At 46.6% G+C, this 21472-nt stretch overlaps 1 protein-coding gene and 1 long non-coding RNA gene across 8 annotated transcripts; one reads left to right on the top strand and one right to left on the bottom strand.

Moving 5' to 3' along the window:
- The first annotated feature begins 35 nt into the window (after window positions 1-35).
- LOC130157886 (tRNA methyltransferase 10 homolog A-like) lies at window positions 36-15801 on the top strand. Of its 7 annotated transcripts, none has more exons than XM_056357917.1 (8): window positions 36-173; window positions 1528-1829; window positions 2849-3011; window positions 4913-4984; window positions 5505-5579; window positions 6580-6729; window positions 7951-8056; window positions 15219-15801. In XM_056357917.1, the coding sequence occupies exons 2-8, from the start codon at window positions 1555-1557 to the stop codon at window positions 15449-15451; spliced, it is 1074 nt and encodes a 357-aa protein (XP_056213892.1). In that variant the 5' UTR covers window positions 36-173; window positions 1528-1554; the 3' UTR covers window positions 15452-15801. The 7 variants fall into 7 exon arrangements, with proteins under 7 accessions (XP_056213892.1, XP_056213920.1, XP_056213912.1 ...); XM_056357945.1 differs by having other exon boundaries at window positions 65-85; XM_056357937.1 differs by having other exon boundaries at window positions 98-222.
- A 2957-nt stretch (window positions 15802-18758) lies between these two features.
- LOC130157918 (uncharacterized) lies at window positions 18759-20397 on the bottom strand. Its single transcript, XR_008825089.1, has 3 exons — window positions 20326-20397; window positions 19731-19812; window positions 18759-19317 (listed from the first exon to the last, which is right to left on the bottom strand). It is a non-coding gene; the product is annotated as an uncharacterized LOC130157918 (long non-coding RNA).
- Between the last annotated feature and the right edge of the window lie 1075 nt (window positions 20398-21472).

The following is a 21472-nucleotide window of genomic DNA, read 5'->3' as shown; positions in this document are numbered from 1 at the left end:
ACGCGCGTGCCGGAGCCCGCCCCCTCAGCGCCGCGTGACCGCCGCCCGTTGCTCGCCGGGACTTGCAGTCGTGGCCGGCGGGGAGGTGCGCGCGCGGGGTGGGGTTTCTGCGCCGCCTCCTCGCCTCCGCGGGCCCCCCCCGCCCGCGGCCCTGCGCGTGGGGCGGCTGGCGGGTACGTTGCTGCCCGGGCTCTCCCGCCGCGTCCGTTACCCCTTGAGGCGGTGAGGGGGAGCGGGGAGCTGGGGCTGGGGCTCGGCTTTGGCTTTCCTCAGATGGCAGGAGGAGGAAATGGCGGCCTCCCAAGGGCCTGGGGAGTGTGACCCCCCTGCCCACGCCCGACTGGAGCTGCCGCCTGTGGGGGGATCGCGGCCCTCGCGGGCTCCTGTGGGCGGGGGAGGTTGGTCCTGTGGAGTTATGAGGTACTTTGGCGCGTGAGCAGAAATAATGGGTGTGTTTCTACGTATATAATGTGTGTATACAGAGATACGCGTATATATAGTTGTATGTGTGTATACGTATCTATATATATGTAAACAGATGTATGTATAGAACGCAGTATCTGCGGGGCGTGCGTGCTGTGGTGGTGGCAGACTCATGCCATGCGAGGCCATGGTGTTTGGCACCCACAGTCGTCTCTACTCCCTCGACCTTCTGTCTTAACACCGCCGTACTGGGACATCGGGGTGTGTTAACCAAACCTTACGGTTTTCTGCTGCTCTGAGTTTTCTGGCTCTTCTGTTACTGAAGAAGCCAGGGCATTGTTTCTGCATGTTGGCTCTGTAGATGCAGTGTTCTCCAGTGAAGTAGTTATCTTTGGAAAAACTGTGCCACCATTGAGTATAGGGGCACATTAGTATGAAAAAACAACACTTGCCATTGGAAAGGTACATTGGAAAGGCATAATTGTATTTGATTCGAACGGAGAGTGTTTTGCTGAGTAACAGTTTAGGTTGTTCATTCCCTTATTTCCTGTGTTTTGCCCCCTGACAGATGGCCAATGTTTCTGGTTCTCAGAAGAAATAAAAATTAGTTTTTGGAGGGGTACAGCTAGTTCACACACACACAACCCCCCTCCTCCCCCCCCACCTCCCCCCTGGGCTTTAGTCTCTTCAAAATTATATTTCTCTAACATGCTGCCATAGTTATATTGAAAGATACCTCTGATTTTTTCTGTTTGAAAATAGTTTCTGTACACGCAATAGTGCTGCTTATGCTTTTTGTTTGACATTTAAGCCAGTACGCTTCCTGACTTTTAGGCAGTTGTGTTTTCACAAGATTTTTAATTGCAAACTCTGGAATAGCTGTGGATGTAGCAGGCAGAGTTTTAGACATGAACTGAACACAGGTTATTATCTCTGCAGTATTTTATGTGTTACTGTTTGCAGAGACACTAACCTAGCTTTAGACAAAAAAAGGCTGTCTCTTATTCATTATTGTTTCTTTATTCAGGTTTATGGTAGGTGCAGAGTGATACTTACTCTATGCGAGCTTGTTAATAACACTCGTACTATTGTTTTGTCTTACAGAATTGGTGAGGGAAAAGTTTGCTTTTCATGACATATTTATCACGTGTTAAGAAACAAGTTGGTGAACCTGGCCAAAAGCTCATGTCATCAGAAATGCCAACAGGAAGGCCAGAGGTGCCAATGGAAAATGCCATGTCCCCTGACGGTCCTGATGTGGAAGGAGAGGTGAAGTCAAGTGACAGTCCAGTAGGGAAACAGGAGGCAGGCTCAGACAAGGAAGAATGCCTTGAGCCCGTGTCCAAGAGGCAAAGGAAGAAGCTTCTGAAGCAGAAACAGTGGGAAGAACAGAAAGATCTACGGAGGTACGGTTTGCAAAATAGCTTTCCAAGGACATTTTTAGTGTTTAGTGCCAATAGTAACCATGTGTCAGCAGAATTTCTGTGTAGGTTGCTTTAGCAAGTCAAGGCAGTTGAACCAGTTTTCTCCCGTGCCAGGTTTAAAGCAGGCTACTCCACCTGCATATGAAGAAGGTATAAAGGTAAGCATCCCCTCTTCATACTGGAAGTGTTTCTCAGCTTGCCGAGGCTATCAGGAGAGGTTCAAACTTGCGTGGTTTTGGTTTGTCAGAAGGGAGAAATAGCATGTGGCCTTGTGCCTTTCTGAATGGGCTGTGCCCTCTTTCCATGGCGCTGGTACTTGGTGAATCTTACAAAGACTGTGAATAAAAAAATTTCTTTTGACACATGAAATGCTGTGCTACAAGTTATGTTGGTTTATGATTTGTTAACATAGTTTTGGAAGATGATGAGCTTCTGTTTTTTTCTGTTGAGAGAGTGCGTTATGTATCTGCAAGTGGGCTGGTCGTAGTTTATCCTTGATGTGCTGAATGTGAAGTGACTTCCTGAGGCAGTGGTTGTTAAAGTAGCTGTCTCCAGAATGTGATCTCCCGACTAACTGCCTGCTCGCACTGGGGGAGCAGGAGGAAGAAACAATTGCTTCGGAAGCCTTTTGAAAAACTGTTCAGTGGAACAGGAGGTAAATTGCCTCCCACATTCTGACCCTGATACTGCAATTTTGACAATCTTTTTGATTGTTTCTATTCTGAGACCTGACTCAGAGCATCCTTAAATCCATGACTTCCACTATTGAGTTCATTAAATTTGTGTTAGATGCCTGTCTTTGGAGGTACATAGAGAACCTCAGAAAGATGGAGTGTGTGTTTCATGCTGGTATCAGCTTAGCACAAATGCAAGCAACAGGATAAGTTTAAACTACCACAGTCAGGGGACAGCCACCTTGATATGAAAGTATGCATTTATGTGCACAACACATACCTCAGCAGGTTTGGCACTGTTTTTTGAAGATTTGTTTGTTTATTTAGGCAGAAACGAAAAGAAAAACGCCAGAAGAGAAAACTAGAACGTCAGTCAAAATTGGACTCCAATAATGAAGGGAATGTCAGAAAGCGTATGCGAAGGGAAGTTGTTCCTAGTACACTTCGCCTCATTGTGGACTGTAGCTTTGACGATCTGATGGTGCTGAAGGTAAAAGGAACTTACCCATCACATATACATGTTGAAAGAACCTCTGGTGACAGTATTGGTGCAATGTCAGAGCACAGAAACTGGAGAGCAACTTGCAGAGGACAGTTAGTATGTTTCAGATTGTGATGACTCCCAGACCTGCTTGTGTCAGTAGCTGAATTTTTTAGGGTTTGGAATGTTACCTTTATTTAAGCTTGCCAAAGATTCTGTTTGCATTCATGGAGATGCAGTAAGTTGATTTGATTCCAAAACCAGGAATATGGAAACAGTTTGTGCCGTGTGTTCACCATGAAGTTAGATGCAATTCTGCCTCAAAATAGTTTTGCTAGAGGGGCTGCAAATGCCACATCCAGTTACTTTCTCTTTCAAAGTAGATGTGAGGTTCCCAGCCGTGTTAGTAAGTATCTGTGGAAATGAGAATTTTGAGCGTCATGATGATACTGAGCTTTTCTTCTCAGTCACATGAGAAGCAGTTGGGACAGGAGGACGCTATTCTGCTCATACCTAAAATTTTAGAGTGGATGAAAGGATGGGTGAGATGATCACAGGGTAGGTAAATATCAGAAAGTTCAGCATGATATATTCAGCCACCGAACAAGGCACTTGGTGTGGTGTTTTCAGATCAAAAAGCTTTAACTCTACTAGGAAAGTATGTTAATCTGCAGCCTCCTCTAGGAGTGCAGCCTTTGGTTTCTGAGGCAGACCTCTCCCCTCCCTGTTATCCTGAGCCCTGCTGCTGCCAGGGACTTTGCTGTTCTGCAGGACTGCTTGAATTCAAGCTTTTGCAAAGCCAGTCTGGCTACTTGTTGAGTGTAATGCCGGGCTTGTATAGCACTAGCGGAGGCTTTTGCTGCCTCACTGCAGAATTTTTGGGAAGCTCCAGATGGCATTTTGGAACTTGGTTCCCTGAGGAACCCTTCAGCAGCGCTCCAGAAGAGACCAGAGAACCCCCTTGATAGTTTTGGAGGTGCTGACTGGGCGTTTCTTGCTGAGCTTTGTCCTTCGTGAAACACATTTCCCTCCTTGGTCAGGCAGGCAGAGCCCCTGTTAAATGTGATCTAAAAACTGGCACTTGTGCACATGTTTGGCAAGGCTGAAGCATTGTAAGCGAAGGTGGCTGTGGCCTTTGGCAGTGGGGTTAATTAAATGCTTTTCTAGTGTCTGTAAAAACTTGCATTACAATACTGTAATGATAAAGTCTAGTTTACAGAGATAACAAAACATTCTCAAAGTACTACATGAATCAAAGCAATATAATGATATTTCATTTTAAAGTGGGAATCAGTTATACTTACAAACTGCTATTTTGGGGGCACTGAGAATAAAACTGTGTAATATACCATACAAAAACCATAACTAGCTGAAAATTAAGTCTGTTGCCTTTTAAGTAGTACTGGTTACCTGTTTCCAATTTTTCAGGTCAAAATGCCAGAGCCGGCTACTAAATTATTTGTATTATTTGGGGCTTCTTCACGTTAATTAAGCAAACGCAGTTTTCTGAAATATGAACTGTTATGTTCTCAGGGTTTTCTCATGTATTTCATGGGTGTTGTCACAACGATAAATCTGCTTGATTCCTCAGATAATTTTGAGTATGTTATTACATATGATTAAATTCCAGTGATTTTTTTTGTTTTGTTTATTTCCTAGAATCATGCAAATCAAGCACACATGTAGAGGTGTCTCTAAACACACTTTTGTGGAAGATGTGTTTCCTTGTCAGCGTAATCCCTTCACAATGGCTGTTTTTTTCTCAGGGTTTGATGTCCACACTATCAGTATCGCTTTTGCCAGTTAAAAGCTTCCTTTTTCCTCTCTTTAGCTTCTGACTGGCTCATGGTAAAGCATTTTGTGGTGCTCTGTCTGAAGGACTATGTAAAAACAAATTGTGTTGTATACAGGATGTTAAGAAGCTTCACAAGCAAATTCAGAGATGTTATGCAGAAAATCGCAAAGCATTCCATTCTGTGCAGGTATGTTTAAACAATCTGAGCACTGACTGTATTGCCATGTATCAAGCATATGAGAAAGGTAGCTGTGGCTTAAGTGGTGAGAACTGTAGTAGAAAAAAAATCTGCCTCTTTTAGTGAGAGAATTATTTCTATTGTAGTAGGTTAATTTTCAAGCCACATGTTACAAAATTCTCCATATATATGAAAAAAAGTGAGTGCATGCAGATGAAGAGTGCCAAATACTGGCATGCCACTAAGATACTGTGATGCCCAGTATTATCTTCAACAGATGGAAAAAAAAAAAAGTGACTGTAAGTGCATATTTGTCTTTTAAATATGTATGAATATGGTCTTAGTACCACTTCATCTAAAGAATTATTGGTTTTAATACTAGCAGCTAGAACTAGCAAATACCAGCAAAAAAAACCCCAAAACTAAACCCAGCAAATAGTTAAGGGTAGAAAGTGTGTTGTACAGAGAGGAAACAGACTGACGTGTTAACATTTCAGTATTTTGTACCTCTTGTTTGTTCTTTTCGAAGTTTTATTTGACCAGCCACGGGGGACAGTTGAAGTGCAACATGAATGAAAATGACAAAGGATGGGTGAACTGGAAGGTGAATAATTGACTATTTCTGTAAAAAGAGAAAAAGTCGTCCTGATTATAGTTGCTAACTAGGTTGTTCGTTGTGAGGGACCTGTGCTTTTTCCATGTGGGTTTTTCTATGACGTCAGAGCAGTAGCATGTTAGAAATGGTGTGGGTCTTTGTGTTTTTAACTACTTTAACTTAAATAAGCCAAAGACTGCTTGTGTTGAATCTAGATTTGATTTTTGCTTGAAAAACTCTGCACACATCTATTTTTACCGGTGTTATTAAACAGTTTCCGTTCTCTGATAGACCAAGCAAGACTGCTTGATTTCGGCAGTTCTGACAGTCATCTGTCTTAACAATGGGGTTTTTTTTCTTGGCAAAAAATAAGGCTCTGAAGTCATGATGTGATTCTCTTGTGTGCACCTTCACTTCAGTCATGTTGCCTCTCAACACTAAAGTGGTCTTTAGAGAAGTGGATTGTCTTATGGTCAAACTCATGTTGGCTTTCTTTGCGACTTCCTGTTAAACCAGTATTCCAGCAACTTCAGATGAAGAGCACTCTGTGTAAAGAAGAAGTTTTACTTTTAGCATGTCTTCTGCGATAGCTGCTTTGCAGAAGCATAGCATAAACCTCTCTGATCAATGAAGTAATGTTAATTAAGCATTTACTTCTGGTTTGACTTTTTTTTAGGAAGGTGGACTTGAAAATTACTTGGATCCCTAGGAGAAATATGTTAACATTTGAAAGGAATCACAAGAACTTAAGGATTCGTAAAGTTCTTTTGGGGTTTCAGAAAATTTTCTGGTGATTTTTACAAGTCAGTGCTGTAGGACCTGTGAGTTACTTATGCAGAAATCGATCTGCACTGTGCTATGGCTATGCACTTAAACATGAATGAGGGGTGTGGAATGACTACATACTATTGGATTTATTTTTGCTGGTTCCATCTCGGGTCTGTAAATCTTGCCCAGCAATTAATCAGAAATAATTGAATGTAACTTCTTTCAACTACCTTTTTTTCAGGATATCCAAATTAGAACAGAGCACTACAGTGAGCTAATAAAGAAAGAAGACCTAGTATATCTTACCTCAGATTCCCCAGATGTTCTCAGTGAGCTCGATGAGAAGAAAGCCTATGTGATTGGAGGACTGGTGGATCACAATCACCACAAGGTAAACTGTGGGGTCCGTTTCCTTACAGAGCCTTTTTTTTTTTTTTTTTCCCTTGCACCTTATTTGACATTAATGCTGTTCCTGTGTGAGCTAACAAAAATAAATAACAAGAAAAGTTATTCAAAAAAGACTTAATTCAAAAAAGTTTTGAAGAAATGGGGAAAAAGACTTGGTAGTTCTGGTAGCTATAAAGTAAAACTTGCTAGCAATAGGTTGTGTTCCAAAGTGCAGCCATGCTGAGCTTTTTAGGTAGGATTTTATTTTTTAATTTTAAATCTAGGAATGGAATTAATAACACTGCTCAGCTTACTGAGGGTTCTACTTTCAGACAAAAGGGTTTGGTTTCTGTTCATGTACTTGTGTGTCTGTGCATGTGCGTGCGCTTGTATGTGCATGTGCCCAAATACAGATGAAGAACAGCGCTTGAATCCTGGATGTCTCAGTTTAATGCGTTTGCTTGTCAGGAGAACTTGGCTAAGTAACAGACATACCTTTGGCATCTGGTTCCATACCTGTATGTGGGATCATGCTGTGTGGACCTGGAATGTCACAAAGACTGCAGCCAGGAAATTAAAGCACTGTTACTGCTTTTTCTTCGAAGATACTTTTATGTAGTTTCTGGTGACATGTTTAATATTGCAATGTGATGCTGATATTTTCAATGATCCCCCAAAAAGGGATGGGTCCTAAACCTTACGAAGTGGTACCTCAGCAACTAGTCCACAGCTGAAAGTTAGGAGAGAGCTAAAGCAGATCCTTGATATAGTCATTATGGTATAAAGTGTTTGCACAGTGTTAAGAGGTCTTTTTTTCCCATCTTGGACACGGGAGTTGCCAGGTTTAAAAAAGAAAACAACATTTCTTTTTCCTTTACTCTTCCTCTGGAAAAATACCTGGTTACTGCGATCTGAGTAACTTTGTAAGATCACCTTTAAAGCAGGCTGTGGCTGACACTTTCTAGAACTGTGGCTGCATGCACCAGTTTTGTTTATGATCCTTTTGACAGTACTCACAATGTGTCATATATTCAAAGTATCAAGTTTTACAGAGGTAGCCCTTGAAGCAGGTACTGTGTAATCAGGGTAAGTTTCTCTTTTGTAATTATCTCCTAAAGGAAGATTGTGGCCAAAACTCGTGCCAGAAAATGTAATTGTAGGAAACTGTATGGGCTGCTCTGAAACGGTGACTCTCATTCCAGTTGTTTTGGTGTCTTTCCCACAGGGAATTACTTACAGAAAAGCTGTAGAGCAGGGAATTGGTCACGCGCAGCTCCCGCTTGGGAATTTTGTCAAGATGAACAGTCGGAAAGTGTTAGCTGTCAATCATGGTAAGTTTTAAATCACAAAATTATGACTTTATTCTAGAATATACTTGTGATATTCAGCATTTGAACCTTCAACATGTGCACTGTGCTGTAGATGCCTACCTCTTACTTGGTGATGTTGATAGGACTTGAATCTAGTTGCCTTTGGGATACAGTAATTGACCTGGCCTTTAACTGTTTTAGACACAATTAAATGTAAAGGATGGTGTCTTAGCCCCTTAAAAGTGCACCTCCTGTTGTGTTGACACGTCCCATGAGTAATTTTGAGAGTCATACCATCCTGGCCTTGTTTCCAGGCTTAATGTATAAGTGAGTAAAATGCTGAAACTTCCCATGTATTTTATCCCAGGGAAGGATAAACATTTGTAATGCTTTCACCTCTTTGGACAGTTTTGTTCAGCAGTAACTCCTTAGGTACCTGTAGGCTCGCCTCATTTGTTATCAGCAGTACTCCACCGACTGAGTTTTCATAGCTGTATCTGCACCTGCTTTCTTGGTTCTGATTGAAGTATACGATTGCTCACCCGAGTCTTGAATCCTACTCCGTTTAAACTTTCAGTTCTACTATTAGATTACCTTTCCCTGTCATTAAACAAAAGTGTAGGCAAAATAGAGCCTACTCAGACCTTTGTGGAAGTTTTTGGCATGGTGTCCAAGCCTGTTTTGCCCCACCTCACATTCTTTTATCTTACCTTAGTTTATTTTAAGTTTATTCGATTCTGTAACACATTGCTTGTTGATAACTTTATTTTCTTAAAGTGCCGTTGGTTGATGAGGTACGTATTTGCATGCTAGTAAAGATTATTTACATGTGGAGGAGAATATAGTATTATCATCGGAATCCATGTCTTTGTTAAGATTTTACATTTCTAAAACTTGATCTTTAGCCGTAGCTTTATGTAGGCAATAATAGGACTTTATGGGTTACTAATCCAAAGTTATCCCAGCTATAGCTTTGTGCTGGAGTTTTCCTGCAATAATCTTATACTGACCTCTAGTGTCAATATTTCTGAAGGCTTTCTTCTACATGTTTAAGGGCTGGATATACTGGGTCGCTTAATTGATGCTTTCATTTATCTGCTTTATGGTCTTGTGCATTTTTCTGGTGCCAGGTATTTAAATAGGCATTTGATTTCACTGCACTTTATTTGGCGAGCTTTCATTTTGCGTGAGCTTGTCTTCCCTTGCCCTTCTCAAACATTTTCAGATCACGGCTGAAAGGCTCTTAACGCGGAGACACTTCGTAAGGCAAGGATTATACTAGAGCAGTGTTTTGCTTAAGGTTTCTGGGCAGGAAAGAAACACAACCCCCCCACCACCAAAAGCAGAGTTGCCTTTACTAGCTGTCCCAAAGGCTGTTGTATATGGTAACCCTGATAGATTACAAGCTGAGCCTAAAAGACAGCTTTCAGGGCAGTAAGGCATGAGTAAGGTGGAGAGAATCAAGCTGCCTCTCCAGTCTCCTGTTCTAAATTTTGTGTAGGTGAGGAGAAGGACATTTGCACCGAGGTTTTTGTGTTTTGCTGTGAGTACATCCACCGTGCTGCTTAGTGTAACTGCACCATTGCTCGCCCTTTCTCTTTTGATTTGGTAACTCTGGCCTCGGTGCAGCAGTGGAAGCAAGCCGAGGACGGTACGGGGCTCAGCAGAGGAGACTGCAGGGCCTGCCCTGTCCCTGGGGAGCTTCTTGTGACAGGTGTGAATTTGGGAAGTCCTGTAGAAGGAGAAAGTCCTTCCGAGCGGCCTTGTCAGGCTTTGAAGCGCCTTAATGAAACTGGCCGTCTGGTGGTGGGAGACTGGCGGTGTCAGTAACAGGGCAACTTGCTTGTTGCTTTTTGCTTATTTACTTAGAATCCTCCTCTCCTGGGATTGACTCTCCATGCATTTCCACGGGCAGTTCAGTGCCTGCATTGCCATGTTAAAAAGGCATGAGGGAGACGGGTATGTGTGAAATACTTGATGCCAGGAAACTGACACGGTGTAAGAGGAGACTTTTCTTTTTTCCTTGACTCGACCTGGAACTATCAAGCTTGGATGATCTGAGATCCATGTAAAACACTGTGTTGCAAAGCACAGCTGCAGGTGTAGCTGGGAGAGTGTGTTTCCTTCTGTTCAAGTTTGTATGCCAAGGCTAATGCTTTGTAACGTACGCTACAAGACGGTGTTGCTTCATTCCAGCCTGCAGTGGAGGCTGCCGGCTGTTCCCACTGCCGCCTTGTGTCCTTGCACAAGACTGTTGCTGCTATCGCAGCCCATCCAAGGAGCCTCTGTTCTCCTGTGGAAGCCACTGTGTTTCCATCAGTTCCGTTTTCACTATGCAGATAAAGGAAGTTCCAAGGCAAGGGAGAGGAAACGTGCTCCTTACACTCCTCTTGTCTCTTCAGCCGGCATTTTTGCCACAGGTGCTTTCTGCAGTAACAGCGATAGTGATACAGTCCTTGGAGAGCTCATGCCTTCACAGTACATTGCAGGTGAATAGCCTGCTTAGTGAAATGGCCAGCTCTTCAGTATCAGCGTCCCAGGGAGCAGCTGGCTGTCCCGTCAGCCTGGGTGCAGGAAGCCTCTAGTAAATGTGACAGTTTTCTGTAACTTGGCTCTCGGCGAGTATGAGGTCCATGCTGCTCCCCCATTTCTGAATGCCTGCCTAATTCTCTGTCAGGCTTTTTTCCCCTCCAGGGCTCCTTTGAACCTTTCTCGTATGCTGTCGCTCGGCACTGAGGCTGCTTGTGCTGCGGGCGTTCTTTGAAGTCAGCATTCTCCGGTGGTGTCAGCACTATTCCTGTAGCCCCCAGCCAGACGAGCCACCCCTCTGTCCCGCATTTGTCATCCAGGTCTGGCTTACTCGCCAGCCAGAGGGCCTCCTGCAGCCTTGCCTGCTGCTGCCGAGCCACAGTCTGTGTTGAGTGGGTTTTTGGATAGCCTGGGGTTGTTCTAGGCAAGAATCTGCCAGTGAGGTTTGTATGTAATGCTGTCTGGGGTTATTGTCACTTAGGGAAAGTTTTAGGAGCTGAAACAGGAGGAGGAGGAGGAGGAGGAGGAGATGGCTGCTAGAGTCAGCATCCTAGAAACGGCAAGAAGGGGTCATGGAGTTGGAGACTAATAAGGATTTTTGCCACAAGTGCAGGTGGAAAAGTAAGAGGAAGACAATGACGGCAGGTTTCAGGAAGACTTTGGGCTGCGCTTATGTTAGGGAGGGGACCAAGTCCTTGTCAAGGTGCATCCACAGCAATATTCCTGTCAAACGAATGTGGGAAAGCATTAGTGCCTGTATAAAGGGCAGTGGTGAGAGCTGCAGTAGTGGGGGGCCGTTCCTCTCTGTCCCCGAGGGCAATTAATTCAAAGTGGAGCCGCTGCAGGAAAGCGCTGCGGTAGTAACTGGGGGCTCACAGTGTGCTTGGCTTTAGGCTGCGGCTGTAGCAGACTTGCCGTGTGCGCTTCTGCTTGTGCTTCACCAGATTTAGCCTGAAGATGCTGCAAGCGAATGCATGAGAAGCTCTGTAAGGATGGATGTGGGAGGTGGTGCTATCAGCAGTTCTTTTACCTCCTTGTTGAAGAGCTGGTGGTCTTTCTTGATGTTGCAGTGTTTGAGATCATCCTGGCGTACCTGGAGAAGAAAGACTGGAAGGACGCCTTCTTCAGTGTCTTGCCACAGCGGAAAGGGGCTGTTGCATTGGGAGAGGCCGATGATTCGTCCAAGCGTGCTCTGTCTGGAAAAAAAGATGGAGACGATGACTCGGACAGCGACTAGGCTTCACAATGAGACGATGGGAAAGATGGGACACGTAGTCCGTGGGATGAAGTTTGGACGTGAAGTGGTTCTGCTCCAAAGACCATCTGCTGCCCTTGTGACACCGGATTGTCCCAATGCTCGATAGTTCCGTAGCTGGCCCAGAGCTGTTCCTGGACATGAAGGGCAAAGATAAATGTGGTTTTTTACCCTGAAGCTTCCGTATTAATAGCTTATTTTTGTAAAAAATAAAGTAATGGCAAATGTAGAATTTATTTTGTTTCCCAAGGAAGCGATTGCATTCCTTTTTTTTTTTTTTTTTTAATTCTTTTAAATGTGATTTTTTCTACATACCAAGTTGGGCACGTTACCCAAGAGCATTAGTAGATGCTATTTGAATGGATGCCGCCTTCTCTGTTTCTGCCCTAAGTTTTCTTGAAAGCGGTGAATGGTGACCTCACAACCTGTTCCGCTAGTGCCGTTGCCAAGTGTGCATGAACACTCGGCACAAACAAGCAGAAATTCTAATTTTCCTGAGCTCCTCAACAGACAATCACCAGCAACCAAACTGCCTTCATCAGCTGAGCCACGCTGACTTGTATACCATGCGCAGATAGCTGGGGTCGCTAGATGAGCTACGAGCGTGGGGTTACGCCAATGCTTTAGACTTCAGCTTGAGCAGGTTGGACGTCTGCGCAAGCGCGAATCACGTGCCTTGGTTGGCACATGGTGCGCATGGAGTTGAGGCGTCACGATCGCTTTTGGTTACTTCTCGGTCCTCCTAGCAAAATTGATCACGGAGCCTCAGAACAGTACCAGGAGACAGGAGCTCTCTCTTTCAAGTCACTTACTGAGTTTCAGTAGGTCTGATTTATGACATGATCCTGCGTGCATTGTTTTCTCTGTCAAATATTTTTCCTTTACAAAAAGAGGCATAGTCTCAGTTTTGGCTGGATGTTCTGGTTCCACTCATTTCTAACTGACTGAAGTGCTCTTGCAAAGGACGGAAACGGAGACCGTGGAAGCGTGGCTTCGCTTCAGGCTTGTGAGCCTGCCCCATCCCTTTCTCCTGTAGGGACTAGCCAGGTAACTGCAGCTTCTGAGCAAGTACAGCTTCCGCGCGGGTCAGCTGAAGAGCGTAAGAAGACGTCATCGTAACTGTTGTTCTGAGCTGAGCTGGAATCAGGGGGCTGACCCAGGCATGGCTTGGCTTGTATCCATTTTCATTCCTCCCTCTGTTGTTACTGCTTTCAAACGGAGAGTAGAAGTGGGATCCCCACAGGCCTGTAAAGGGTTGGCAACCAACAGGTTGTGGCTTTCTACAGTCGGTGCGTTTCTGTCTGTTCTTTTTGAACAGCCGTAGAAAAGCCTGTTCTGTTAGAAGGGTGGCTAGTGGCTCAAGTAATGTGGGCTTTTTTGTTAGGCTTTACAGAAATGTGATTGCTTTTGTTCCCGAAACGAGATCAGCTTTTTCATGAGAGCATTGCTGCTCTTATTTCTGTAACAAGAAGTGCAGCGTGAGTATGCCCACCGTCTATTACACTGATTCTCTGATGTAAACGTGCCAAGCAATGCAATTACAAGGAGCTACATCGTTACAGCTGAGGTTCTGCGCGTTAATGCACATAGCACCTATTAAACCTGATCTAAGGCTCTTCAGCCTCTCTAAGGTTTCCTTAAGATGGTTTCGTACACGTGCCTCATCTCCTCAGGCTTGAGAGTGCACGAGCAGGTGGCACAGACAAACTGGGGACTTTGGAGACTTTCTGAGTGGGTCCGAAAGCCTCTTACGGCATTACGCAGCCTGTCCTGCATCGTTGCCAGTGAAATGAGGCCAACGCACCCGCGCCGTGCGCATGCACGTATTTTCAGATCAAGCTGTTGCAAATCTGAAGCTTACCTGCCTGTGGAGAAAGAGAAGGAAAAGGTGCTCTGCGGTATGTTGCTCTTGGCACCGGGAGCCTTCCAGCTCGGCAGCATCACAGCAGCTTGGGGACCGGCTGTGCGGCCTCTTTGTACACATTGCTTGTCTCAGTCGCCCGCTCTTCCTGTCCTCTCGCTGGCGCCTTAGCCAGGAGTTGGGGCATTGCTGCTGTTTCCCTTTGCTCTCTCTTTGTGCTAAGCTCGTCAGGTGATACTAGGCTGAAGTTCATGCCTGTGGTCATGCGTCGTCTCTCCCGGATGCTGTCCTTGGGATGTGTTAACTGGCGAGATAGAACAGCAAGCGAGAGTAGACTGGGGTTTCGATGGGCTCAGCCCTCTGGCTGCTGCTGCCGTTCTCAGCCTTTCAGCGTCCTACACTTCTGCAGCCACCTAGAAGAGGCTGTTCTTGGCGGGCCTGGACTCACACCGATGTGCGCACTGACCCTTTTCTAAATGCTTCAGGTGCCTGGCTGTTCATCAGTGTATTCACCAGCTGTAGACACGATCCTAAGAGAGTAAAGCGGTGATTTGCTTTCAGGCAGCCGGTTGCGGCTATGTGAAGCGACGTGTTCAAGAAGCCCCAAAGGGCCCATTCTTGCAGTGAGTCCAGTGTGAAGTTACTGTTGAAAACAGCCAAATTAGTTGCAGCACATGAAAATTGCCCCAGCGTCAGGTCAAATGCGAGACGCTGAAACCTTTGGCTTTGGACGTTTGTGAGAGGTTCTGAGAGAACAGCTTGTAAAAGCAAGCGTGCTTGTGCGATTTGTGACCCCTCCAGCGCTTGCCATGGTGCTGCAACTCCTCCTGAGAGAGCAGGGAGGCAGTCCTCCTGTCTCACCAGCGTCTTTTTGCAGCATGAAAGCGGAGGCTGGTAGGCTGGCCATGGACCGACACGCCTGGGAAAAAGCATGCTGAGCGGTCTTGGCCTTGTGCTGTATTTTGCTTGGGTCCTGATATACGTGCCGCCACGTACTTCACATGCTGTGTCCTGTGTCTTTGTTTAATGCCCGAGTGCCTGTGGCTGCCTCTGTGAAGAAGGTCGCGGACTCGCCAGGTAGTACGTCCTACCTCTGCAGCAGTGGTCAGCTGGTTGAGAAGTCAGGGGGGCCAGCAATGCGTATTGGGGGACGTTTGAGTGATTCAGTATTTTTAATCTCATCTTACTTTGTTGCAGGGAACACCTGTTAGATATTTTTTCTTGTCTTCTCATGTAGAAGGAGAGTGGGTGTGGGCTGGGGAAGTCGGTTACCCTGGTGTGAATTGTAGAATCCAGGTGTGCGGCATGACTGACTTTCTTGCGAGGACACTGTTAGTGCATTTCTTCTGGCTTCCTGTCGTTCTCAGATAGAATTGAAGTGTTCCTTTACTTAACTACAGTGAGTAAGTTACAGAGCTGGTAATAGTCAGTGTTATTCTAATGCATTTTATTCTACTTCTTGACTGCTTCATGACATTGTTTGGAACGGCTGCACAGGTAGCTGAGTTTAGCGCTCTGTGTTTGTTTTTGTTTTTCAGGAGGCTCTGAAAACTTGGCCATATTCAGTCATCACGATCCAGTGGATAACTCCTGCTTACTTCTGCGTTTGCTGTGCACTCCAAAGAGTTCACGTATTTCTCGAGTGGGCCAGCTCTGCAGTGATAAGATTACGTCTCGGGAGAAGGATAGAAAAGAGTACTTGCAGAAGAAGCTTAGTTTGCAAGCTGAGGACTTCACGGAGCATTTAGCAATAGTTGACATGGATGTGTGACTGTTGAAGTCAGGGTACTACCCGAACCTTCTCAGTAACAGCAGACACATCCTAAAGACTAGAGACTCCCAGCTTTTTGGGGTAGGGACAAGCAATAGTTCAGAAGCTGGGACATCTAATTTTATCAGAGGACACAGAAACGTCGCTGCCTCACAGAGCAGTCTTGAGAGTTACTCTGCCGCTGCTGCACCCTGACGTGATTGTAAGAATCTGCTTCAGCTTCTCGTGCTAGTGAATCCAGGCCTCTAATAAGGCAGGCAGGTGGGATCAAGGATAACGTAACACAAACAGCTTTAATGCTTATCTTGAGTCACACGTTGAACATAACCTTGTTCTTCTCTTTATTACTAGGATGGGTGAAGTGCCCTTGAGAGATCTTTGTTGTCAGACGTCTAGCAAATACAGTCATGGGTGCTTTGGAAAGGGAAATGGGTGAGAAGGTGCAATTGATTGTAACTATCCTTGCAAACTATTGCCCTTCTGGCTCTTACCACGTTTGTTCCATGACCTGTCAGCTTCAAAGTTCATGGAGGGAATGCAACCGTGCTGTTGAAAGACTACATTAATGTGGTTGCTTTAGTTTTGGTTCTGTTCAGTAGTGATCCTGTGAGGCCTCTGCGATGTAATTAAGGTTTTCAGGCTCAGCTGCTGCAGCATGGTGCTGAGGGACAGCTGGTAGGAAACACTCAGGACAGAGATTTGAATGGGACTAAGACAGTCATGAGTACAGCCCAAAAGCATTTGGTCAAGTTCAAGTGTGGCCCGTTCAACAAGTCATTACCACAGCCCTGTCAGTGTGTGGTCACTTAACCCTGCTGTCTGGTTTCCAGCTGACTTTGTAGTGTTTACACCTAAGACACCAGGGAAGTTGCAAAGCACTGCCAGCTCCTGTCCTGCTAGAAGCTCCGTCCCCATTTACTGCAGACGGCAGACTCCTAGTCTTGTGCAGCTGTACAGAAATTACATATCTCGGAAAATGTTCCCCATTTACATGGCTTTGTGCGAATGAGTTTCTGCCTCTGTGGTCTGAGTTGGCAGGCAGACCTGAGTAATGCCCACTCTGTGTGACTGGCCTTTGGCCAGCCATTCATAAAAACTCTGTTTCCTGAATGTGCGGCCACACGTTCCTTCAGCCTTACCAGCCTGCTCCGCTGGGGGCTCTAGCACAGCTGGGCACGTGCAGCAGTGAGTGAGCAGCACGAGAAAGCCGAGCTGAGGTAGGCCACCGGGTCTTGGCATACTCCTCTCCTGCAGCGGGAGATGGGAATGGAGGTGGTAGTTGTGACTATAGCAGGCATGATTTGAAGGCAGGGGCCCTTGGAAAGAGAACACTGAGCTCTGCGCTGAGCTAAGCTCCTCTTTCTTTAACGCTGTGCTGCCAGGGTTTCTCTCCTTCCCCGCAAACGGCCAGATGCCTTGAGTGAGCTTGTCTGCACCGAATCATCTGAGTCTGGAAAACAGATGGGAGTAGGGTTGACTTGTCACCTTGCCTTGTTTTTGTGAGATTTAATTGGCAGAGGTATCTTTTAGATGGGTAAGCCCCAATTCTTCCGCTTTCACAGTCCACTCACAGGGCCTGAAAAAGGGCCAGATGCATTTCTGTCCTTGTTGGCTGTATTTCAACGGCTCGAGGTTTGCACGGTGCATTGGAAGGCTGGTTTTGGTCTCATCCTGTCTCGCCCGTGTCTCCCCCCTCCGCATTGGATGCTACAGTGTGTGCTGCTTCTCTGCCAGTCGTGAGAGCTGTGAAAGCAAATTCCAGCTTGCTGTGAGGCAGACGACTGCAGTCATTGTGCAGGCCACATGTGGCAAGTCCAGGGTCTTTCTTTTTCTTTTTTTTTTTTTTCTTTTCTTCCCCAGTGCCTAGGGCTTGGTGTGCATCTCTGCAGACAGGGTGTGCGTGCCCCTCTTCCTACCGCAGTATGTCTGTGACTGCAGAGCCAAGCCTACACACAAGAGCTCTTTGTGCAGGCCTGGCTGAGTCACGCAAACAGATGACCCTGATGCCAAAAGGCGTTGCCTCTGTCCCTCTTTTCATTTAGCTCGCGTCTCATGTACCTGTGCAGCATGGTTGGGTTGAATGACTTGAGGACAAAATACAATGAACATCAAATTGTTTTATTAGGAAGTCTGAACGCCTGTCTTTATAATCTAAGTGCTCAGGTCACATATTTCTGTATGTGAAGGTGGCTGGGAGATGCTTCAGCGGCTGTGAATAGGGGAGGCCTCCGCTGGAAAAGGGATATCCGTGGTTTGGGGGCGGCCGTGGTACAGGTGAGATTTCTGGTAGAGTGTGAGGGCAGGACGGCCTCTTGTTTCCACCACACTTTCTCAGCTGTAGCTCTTCCCTGGGAAGAGCGTGTCTGCTTGCGCTGGACCTCTCTTTCTCAGCGTTGCGAACAAAAGATGTTCTTTCTCCCTTTCTGGAAAACATTTTGGAAAAGCAAGCTGTATATTACGAGGCTAGGCTTAGGATGCTGTTAGGCTCGTTTGGCTTTGTTCGGTACGCAGCTGAGAGTATAGAAGCACATCTGCTCTTTGGCAAAGAAGCCTCACTGGGCACCGCTGTCGAAAAGCAGAGGTGCTTGCTTTGGAGGTTTCCTCTTCCTCCTTCTAGTTCTTAGGTAAGATTCCTCTTCACCCTCTCCTCCAGCTGAGTTCCAAGCAATAGTAAATGCTGGCAGCGTCAGAGCTGGCATGAGTGGCTTTGTTAAAATGATCACGTACGCTGGGACTGGCTTGTGTTGCCTCTGTGTGCTTCAGAAGGGGCACAAAGAGGTGACGGTGGCGTTCCTTGGCAGCGCCAGTATGTTTGGCTTGCCCTGACTGGGTAGAGGGTGCAAGAGTGGGCTTTGGTAGCTGGAAAGGTCTGAGGAGGCCTGACGTAGCCTGCAGAGAGTGAGGGCGAGATGTCAGATGAGGGCGGATGCCAGAGTTTGTTGGCAGAGGGAGTTTCAGCTTGCGTGTGACTTACAGGAGCAGACCTCAGAATGTCACAGGCTCACGGAACGGCTGGGGTTGGAAGGGACCTGTGCAGGCCATGTCGTGCAACCCCCTGCTAAAGCCGGTTTGCCTCGAGCGGGTTGCACAGGGTCGCGTCCAGGTGGGGTTTGAGTATCTCCAGGGAAGGAGGCTGCACAGCCTCTCTGGGCAGCCTGTGCCAGGGCTCCGACAGCCTCCAAGTGAAGGTGTTTTCCCTCACACTCGGATGGAATTTCCTGTGTTTCAGTTGGCGCCCGTCGCCCCTTGTCCTGACGCTGGGCACCACTGAAAAGAGCCTGGCCCCATCCTCTTGACACTTGCCCTAAAGATATTTATGTGCACTGAGGAGATGCCCTCTCACTCTTCCCCAGGCTACACAGGCCCAGCTCTGTCAGCCTGTCCTCGTAAGGGAGATAGTCCAGTGCCCTGATGGTCTTTGTAGGTATAAACCGTGCACCGCAATGTAAAAGGAGGTTGCTCTCCAAGGGGTTTCCAGTGCTGCTAAAACTTGGTACTTGTATCAAACTTGTATCAAATGTGATACACGTGTAACTACACTTGTATCAAATTGCCTGGCGTGGCTTGTACTTAGGAGCATTTTTGTCGAAGGCTGGCCATGATCAACTGCAATCACAAAGTTACCTTTTTCACAGGAGGAGAACCCAAAAATTTCTGGTTGTGGGGTTTAGCTTATCCCTCATTGTGGCAACCTCCCTGCAGGTTTTACGTGGCCGGCGTCATTTCCCCGTCTAGGCTTCTCCGATGTGGAGGGAGAGGCTTCAGCAGAGTCGGGCTGTTGATGTTCTCTGCTGCACCTTCCTCAGATTTCAGCACGTCTTTCTCAGTCAGTTCTCAATCCACCAGGCTGAACACAAAGTCTTTCTCTGAAACGTGAAGGTAGCAGAAATTTTGTTCAAATTCCCACTTGCTGCTGATCTGGATGTTTGGGGGTGAATTCAGGAGTTCCCTTACCACGTTTTCAAAGGGCTTAAAGACACGAGAGAGACATTTTGTTTGCTTTCTGCCCGCCCCCAGCCGCCCAGAGCCCCAGTGGGAGAGCGCGTTTTTCCGCCCCGCACCAAACCGGAGAGCGCTGAGGTGTGAGTGACTGCTTTCTGTCTGCTGTCACCTGACTGCTCAGCGCAGCCACAGCTGGGCCCAGCGCACTTTGCTGGTCCCAATTCCTTCCACCTCGGCAACGCCACTCAGCTCAGGTCGATGAGAATTTCAGGGTTTGATGTGAATGTACAAGAGCGCGTGCTTCTCAGAAAGGGATGCAGGTGTGTATCTTTGTTACCTTGTTTACTTGCCCTTGCAAACCATTCTTGGATCTTGGTAAGGGAGTCTGTCTCCAAAAGTTGGCTGATTTTATCCAGCACCTAGAAGACGTACGGGATAGTGACCATGAAAGAAGAGAAGCTGATTCGTGACAGTTTTTGCATGTGTTTCCATTTAGCCCTAGCTGTGTGAGTGTGGGCTTTATGGCCTAGCCCAGGGTGTCCCATCAGGTTTGCCACAGTGTGAGCAAAGGACGCCAGCCTGCAAAAGGTGATGTTGCATGAGCGCCGTGTACGCGGCACTTCAGAGACACCGCAAGGAAACGCTAAGAGTGTTTACTACGTGGAAAGCCCCTTGCATGTGTCATGCCAGATTGACAGGCTGCTTTTTAGAGAACAAGTTTCAGCTGTGTCGTTCCACCAGTGATTGCCCATAGCAACTTCCAGGTAGGGGAGAGCAACTAAGGAGTAAATGCTAAATACGAAAGCCAGTAGTCTCCCCACGGGGGTGGTGGCGGTGGGAAATCTGGCCATTGAAGTCCCACACCATCCTCAAGAGAACTAAGAACGCATACTGTGATAGGAATCCATGTACGGTAGCCCTCGTGTCTTTACCTTTTTTTCCTGATCTGTGTCACCGAGGTCAGAACTCCCCTGGACGCGAGCACGGTCGCGCGAGCTGACGGATGGGGAGGAATGCTGGGTGAGAGGCGTGTCCTGGAGTCCCACTCTGTGTGCAGCTTGTGCAGAGGCTTGGAATCGTTTCTGCAGAAGCTTTCCAAAAGAGAAAGCAACGTGTAAAGGAGTGGCTTGACTCCATTTCTGCAGCGCTTAAAGGCAGTGTGAAACGTAGGGCTAACACTAGTCCCCAGCAAGGGAGTGCAGCAGAAAACACATCTGAAACTGTTGCTCGCTTGGACAGGAACACCTGTAGGTTAACTGCATTAGGTTAACTGTTACAGCTTCTACTACACATTGCCGAGATTGCAGTACATATCTACGGCAAATGCGTAACGCTGGAGGAGAATGAGAGTGATGCCGGGTAACTACTGGTGGAAGTCAGGTGAGGAAGCCATTAAGGCTGCAGCTTGAGGCTAAAGAGTTATGGCAGCAGGAATCCTTTACTGGAATTTATGAGCACAGCTGCAAAGTTGGATCTGAACCTCAGTGTGTTGCTTCTAGAGAACGGTGTCAGCCCAAGCAGAACTGCTGGCAGTAAGTAATCTAAAGAAGCGTTGTGTGTGAGGGGAGGAGGCTTTCTCCTGGGCTTGCTTGTTGTATAGCGTGATGTTTTCTCCCCGGCACTACCAAAGCAGAGTAGCGTTAAATATCTGAACACGATACAGTTATGGTTTAGCTGTCGTACTGCTTGACACCATTTCCCTTCCAAGCTCTCATATTCTACATGTGGGATGCTGACATCCCTCTTTTTTGTTTTGCACTGTCCTCCTTAGCAATCGGAGGCCATCAATTCAGGTTACAGTGTTGAGAAGTGAGGGAGAGTGTGCCGCAGTAAAGAGCCATGTCTTTTCCTTCCCATTACCTTTCCAGGCACAGTAGAGTTCTTCCCAAGCCTTTCGGGAACATCGGCACGTCCTTCTGGGTGTCCTCTTGGCAGGCTGCTGCTTACAGCACAGACCAGAGTGTTGTTTAATCCTGTGCAAGAAACCAAAGGATACAGTCTTTCCTACAATAAACACGCGCAGTTAACTTGGCAGGTGATCTCCAAGGAGAGTCTGTGCTGGAAGGATGGAAAAGGGAG

This window comes from Falco biarmicus, chromosome 1 (genome assembly GCF_023638135.1).
Source record: "Falco biarmicus isolate bFalBia1 chromosome 1, bFalBia1.pri, whole genome shotgun sequence".
Lineage (NCBI taxonomy): Eukaryota > Metazoa > Chordata > Aves > Falconiformes > Falconidae > Falco > Falco biarmicus.
The sequence above is the reverse complement of the archived record's forward strand: the minus strand, read 5'-3'. Positions and strand labels throughout refer to the sequence as shown.